The sequence below is a fragment of the Aethalodelphis obliquidens genome, unplaced genomic scaffold (assembly GCF_003676395.1).
Source record: "Aethalodelphis obliquidens isolate GAN/ISIS:26980383/991018 unplaced genomic scaffold, ASM367639v1 scaffold49, whole genome shotgun sequence".
In the NCBI taxonomy this organism is placed as follows: Eukaryota; Metazoa; Chordata; class Mammalia; order Artiodactyla; family Delphinidae; genus Aethalodelphis; species Aethalodelphis obliquidens.
The window spans coordinates 11,126,572-11,132,571 of NW_020837993.1; the positions used below are offsets into that span (position 1 = coordinate 11,126,572).

General features: G+C 39.0%; 1 protein-coding gene across 4 annotated transcripts in view; it reads left to right on the forward strand.

Moving 5' to 3' along the window:
• LRRC28 (leucine rich repeat containing 28) overlaps positions 1-6,000 on the forward strand; it is a 187,531-nt gene that overhangs the window by 50,867 nt on the left and 130,664 nt on the right. Inside the window, exon 6 of one of the 4 annotated variants that reach the window (XM_027083207.1) lies at positions 2,632-2,714. The exons of the other annotated variants lie outside the window; for them this stretch is intronic. Within the exon in view, the coding sequence (XP_026939008.1) occupies positions 2,632-2,714 (83 nt within the window). The remainder of the gene's footprint in view (positions 1-2,631; positions 2,715-6,000) is intronic. 4 annotated transcript variants of the gene reach the window in all.

The window sequence follows — 6,000 nt, forward strand, 5'->3', positions numbered from 1 at the left end:
TTCTGTCTGGATGATCTGTCTGCTGATGAAAGTGGGGTGTTAAAGTCCCCCACTATTATTGTGTTACTGTTGATTTCTCCCTTTATGGTTGTTAGTATTTGCCTTATGTATTGAGGTGCTCCTATGTTGGGTACATATATATTTACAATTGTTATATCTTTTTCTTGGATTGATCCCTTGATCATTATGTAGTGTCCTTCTTTGTCTCTTATTAGAGTCTTTATTTTAAAGTCTATTTTGTTTGATATGAGTACTGCTATTCTAGCTTTCTTTTGGTTTCCATTTGCATGGGATACCTTCTTCCATCCCCTCACTTTCAGTCTGTATGTTTTCAGTCTGTATATGTTCCTCTTGTAGACAGCATATACGTGGGTATTATTTTTGTATCCACTAAGCCAGTCTGTGTCTTTTGGGTGGTGCTTTTAATCCATTTACATTGAAGGTAATTATCGATATGTATATTCTTGTTGCCATTTCTTAATTGTTTTGGATTTGTTTTTATAGGTCTTTTTTCTTCCCTTCCTATTTTGTTCTCTTCTCTTGTTTGATGACCCTCTTTAGTGCTGTGTTTGGGTTGCTTTTTCTTTTGCATGTGTGTATCTATTGTAGTTTTTGGGTTTGCTGTTTCCATGCAGTTTTTTGTTTTTTGTTTTTTGTTTTTTTTGTGGTACGCAGGCCTCTCACTGTTGTGGCCTCTCCTGTTGCAGAGCACAGGCTCTGGACGCACAGGCTCAGTGGCCATGGCTCACAGGCCTAACCGCTCCGTGGAATGTGGGATCCTCCCAGACCGGGGCACGAACCCATGTCCCCTGCAATGGCAGGTGGACTCTCAACCACTGCGCCACCAGGGAAGCCCCCCCATGCAGTTTTGATAAAACAGTCTATGTATGTACAAGGTTTTTTTGTTTGTTTTTTTGTTAAGTTGCCAGTCTCTTCCCCGCCTAGAGGAGTTCCTTTAGCATTTGTTGCAAAGCTGGCCTGGTGGTGCTGAATTCTCTTAGCTTTTGCTTGTCTGTAAAGCTTTTGATTTCTCTGTCAAATCTGAATGAGAGCCTTACTGGGTATAGTATTCTTGGTTGTAGGTTCTTCCCTTTCATCACTTTAAATATATCATGCCACTACCTTTTGGCTTGCAGAGTTTCTGCTGAGAAATCAGGTGATAACCTTATGGGAGTTCCCTTGTATGTTATTTGTCATTTTTCCCTTGTTGCTTTTAATATTTTTTCTTTGTCTTTAATTTTTGTCAATTTGATTACTATGTGTCTCAGTGTTTTTCTGCTTGGGCTTATCCTGCCTGGGACTCTCTGCAGTTCCTGGGCTTGGTTGGCTGTTTCCTTTCCCATGTTAGGGAAGTTTTCAGCTATTATCTCTTCAAATATTTTCTCGGGTCCTTTCTCTCTCTCTTCTCCTTTTGGGACCCCTGTAATGCGAATGTTGGTACATTCATTGTTGTCCCAGAGGTATCTTAGGCTGTCTTCATTTGTTTTTATTCTTTTTTCTTTATTCTGTTCCGTGACAGTGATCTCCACCATTCTGTCTTACAGGTCACTTATCCATTCTTCTGCCTCAGTAATTCTGCTATTGATTCCTTCTAGTATATTTTTCATTTCATTTATTGTATTGTTCATCTCTACTTGTTTGTTCTTTAGTTCTTGTAGGTCTTTGTTAAATATTTCTTGCATCTTCTCCATCTTTGCCTCCATTCTTTTTCCAGGATCTTGGATCATCTTCACTATCATTATTATCAATTCTTTTTTTGGAAGGTTGCCTATCTCCAGTTCTTTTAGTTGTTTTTTGGGGGTTTTATCTTATTCCTTCAACTGTGACATAATCCTCTTCCTTTTCATCTTGTCTCACTTTCTGTGATTGTGGTTTTCGTTCTGCAGGCTGCAGGATTGTAGTTCTTCTTGCTACTGCTCTCTGCCCTGTGGTGGATGATGCTATCTAAGAGGCTTGTGTAAGCTTCCTGATGGGAGGAACTGGTGGTGGGTAGAACTGCATCTTGCTCTGGTAGGCAGAGCCTTTCTCAGTAAAACTTTAATCCGCTTGTCTGCTGTTGGGTATGGCTCTGTTCCCTACCTCGTAGTTGTTTGGTCTGAGGCAACCCAGCACTGGAGCCTACAAACTGTAGGTGGGGCTAATGACGGCCTCTAGGAGGGCTTACACCAATAGGTACATCCCAGTTCTGCTGCTGTCAGTGCCCTTGTCCCCACAGTGAGCCACAGCTGCCCCCCGTCTCTGCAAGAAAGCCTCCAACATTATCAGGTAGGTTTGGTTCAGTCTCCTATGGGTCACTGCTCTTTTCCTCTGGGTCCTGTTGTGCACAGGACTTTATGTGTGCCCTCTAAGAGTGGAGTCGCTATTTCCCCCAGTCCTGTGGAGGTCCTACAGTCAAATCTCACTGGCCTTCAAAGTCAGATTTCCTGGGGATTCCTAGTCCCATTGCTGGACCCCCAGGCTGGGAAGCCTGATGTGGGGCTCAGAACCTTCACTACAATGGAAGAATTTCTGTGGTGTAATTGTTCTCCAGTTTGTGGGTTGCCCACTTGGCGGGTATGGGATTTGATTTTATCGTGATTGAATCCCTTCTACCGTCTCACTGTGGCTTTTCCCTTGTTTTTGGATGTGGAGTATCATTTTTGGTGGGTTCCAGCATCTTCCTGTCAATGGTTGTTCAGCAGTTAGTTGTGAATTCAGTGCTCTTGCAAGAGGAGGTAAGTGCACATCCTTCTACTCTGCCCTCTTTGATGCTTTGAAAAATATGTTTAACTTAAAGCAGAGCAAATATACACTGGACAATATTTTTTAAAGTATGCACAGTTATGCATGTTGTATGTATCTCAAACCCAAATTATGATTTTTGTGGTGCAATTGTTCTATAACCTGAGATCATCAGGAGGCTGAACACTACACATTTGAAAATGTGAGACAGTTTTTCTGTATCAGTGCATAACCAGTGAAGGAAGAATCACTCATACTGTCTTGTGTATATGGAGTGTTGTCTTCCAGTCTTTATACCCACAAGTGGGGTCTTCAGGGATAAATTTCCATGACTTGTTCACTTAAAGTGAAATGATCCAATGGCATAATTGAATATGTATTCTACACATAGCAAATTCCTAAATTATTTAGCAGTTTAAGAACCAAATACTTATATATTTTTTAGGGAGTGATATATGAAATACAGACTACAGAATACTGTTAATTTTAAATACAGGAAAAATGAAAGTTTTAATCTTTCTGTCTTTTCAGGTTCTTAATATAGTAGATCAAATCAGATCCATAAATCAACAATTAGTAATAATTTTACCTATTCTATACTTTTTTTTTTTTACAACTTTATTGGAGTATAATTGCTTTACAATGGTGTGTTAGTTTCTGCTTTCTAACAAACTGAATCAGTTATACATATACATATGTTCCCATATCTCTTCCCTCTTGCATCTCCCTCCCTCCCACCCTCCCCATCCCACCCCTCTATGTGGTCACAAAGCACCGAGTTGATCTCCCTGTGCTATGCAGCTGCTTCCCACTAGCTATCTATTTTACGTTTGGTAGTGTATATATGTCCATGCCACTCTCTCACTTTGTCACACCTTACCCTTCCCCCTCCCCATATCCTCAAGTCCATTCTCTAGTAGGTCTGTGTCTTTATTCCCGTCTTACCCCTAGGCTCTTCATGACATTTTTTTTCCCTTAGATTCCGTATATATGTGTTAGCATACGGTATTTGTCTTTCTCTTTCTGACTTACTTCACTTTGTATGACAGATTCTAGGTCCATCCACCTCACTACAAATAACTCAATTTCGTTTCTTATTATGGCTGAGTAATATTCCATTGTATATATGTGCCACATCTTCTTTATCCATTCATCCGATGATGGACACTTAGGCTGTTTCCATCTCCTGGCTATTGTAAATAGAGCTGCAATGAACATTTTGGTACATGACTCTTTTTGAATTATGGTTTTCTCAGGGTATATGCCCAGTAGTGGGATTTCTGGGTCATACGGTAGTTCTATTTGTATTTTTTTAAGGAACCTCCATACTGCTCTCCATAGTGGCTGAACCAATTCACATTCCCACCAGCAGTGCAAGAGTGTTCCCTTTTCTCCACACCTTCTCCAGCATTTATTGTTTCTAGATTTTTTGATGATGGCCATTCTGACTGGTGTGAGATGATATCTCATTGTAGTTTTGATCTGCATTTCTCTAATGATTAATGATGTTGAGCATTCTTTCATGTGTTTGTTGTCAGTCTGTATATCTTCTTTGGAGAAATGTCTATTTAGGTCTTCTGCCCATTTTTGGATTGGGTTGTTTGTTTTTTTGTTATTGAGCTGCATGAGTTGCTTATAAGTTTTGGAGATTAATCCTTTGTCAGTTGCTTCATTTGCAAATATTTTCTCCCATTCTGAGGGTTGTCTTTTGGTCTTGTTTATGGTTTCCTTTGCTGTGCAAAAGCTTTGAAGTTTCGTTAGGTTCCATTTGTTTATTATTTTTTTATTTCCATTTCTCTAGGAGGTGGGTCAAAAAGGATCTTGCTGTGATTTATGTCATAGAGTGTTCTGCCTATGTTTTCCTCTAAGAGTTTGATCGTTTCTGGCCTTACATTTAGGTCTTTAATCCATTTTGAGCTTATTTTTGTGTATGGTGTTAGGGAGTGTTCTAATCTCATACTTTTACATGTACCTGTCCAGTTTTCCCAGCACCACTTATTGAAGAGGCTGTCCTTTCTCCACTGTACATTCCTCCTTCCTTTATCAAAGATAAGGTGACCATATGTGCATGGGTTTATCTTTGGGCTTTCTATCCTGTTCCATTGATCTATCTTTCTGGTTTTGTGCCAGTACCATACTGTCTTGATTACTGTAGCTTTGTAGTATAGTCTGAAGTCAAGGAGCCTGATTCCTCCAGCTCTGTTTTTCATTCTCAATATTGCTTTGTCTATTCGGGGTCTTTTGTGTTTCCATACAAATTGTGAAATTTTTTGTTCTAGTTCTGTGAAAAATGCTGGTGGTAGTTTGATAGGGATTGCATTGAATATGTAGATTGCTTTGAGTAGTAGAGTCAGTTTCACAATGCTGATTCTTTCTATCCAAGAACATGGTATATCTCTCCACCTATTTGTATCATCTTTAATTTCTTTCATCCGTGTCTTATAATTTTCTGCATACAGGTATTTTTGTCTCCTTAGGTAGGTTTATTCCTAGATATTTTATTCTTTTTGATACAGTGGTAAATGGGAGTGTTTTCTTGATTTCACTTTCATATTTTTTATCATTAGTGTATAGGAATGTGAGAGATTTCTGTGCATTTATTTTGTATCCTGGTACTTTACCAAATTCATTGATTAGGTCTAGTAGTTTTCTGGTAGCATCTTTAGGATTCTCTATGTATAGTATCATGTCATCTGCAAACAGTGACAGCTTTACTTCTTCTTTTCCGATTTGGATTCCTTTTACTTCCTTTTCTTCTCTGATTGCTGTGGCTAAAACTTCCAAAACTATGTTGAATAAGAGTGGTGAGAGTGGGCAACCTTGTCTTGTTCCTGATCTTAGTGGAAATGCTTTCAGTTTTTCACCATTGAGGATGATGTTGGCTGTGGGTTTGTCATATATGGCCTTTATTATGTTGAGGAAAGTTCCCTCTATGCCTACTTTCTGCAGGGTTTTTATCATAAATGGGTGTTGAATTTTGTCAAAAGCTTTCTCTGCATCTATTGAGATGATCATATGGTTTTTCTCCTTCAATTTGTTAATATGGTTTATCACATTGATAGATTTGCGTATATTGAAGAATCCTTGCATTCCTGGAATAAACCCCACTTGATCATGGTGTATGATCCTTTTAATGTGCTGTTGGATTCTGTTTGCTAGTATTTTGTTGAGGATTTTTGCATCTATGTTCATCAGTGATATTGGCCTGTAGTTTTCTTTCTTTGTGACATCCTTGTCTGGTTTTGGTATCAAGGTGATGGTGGCCTTGTAGAATGAGTT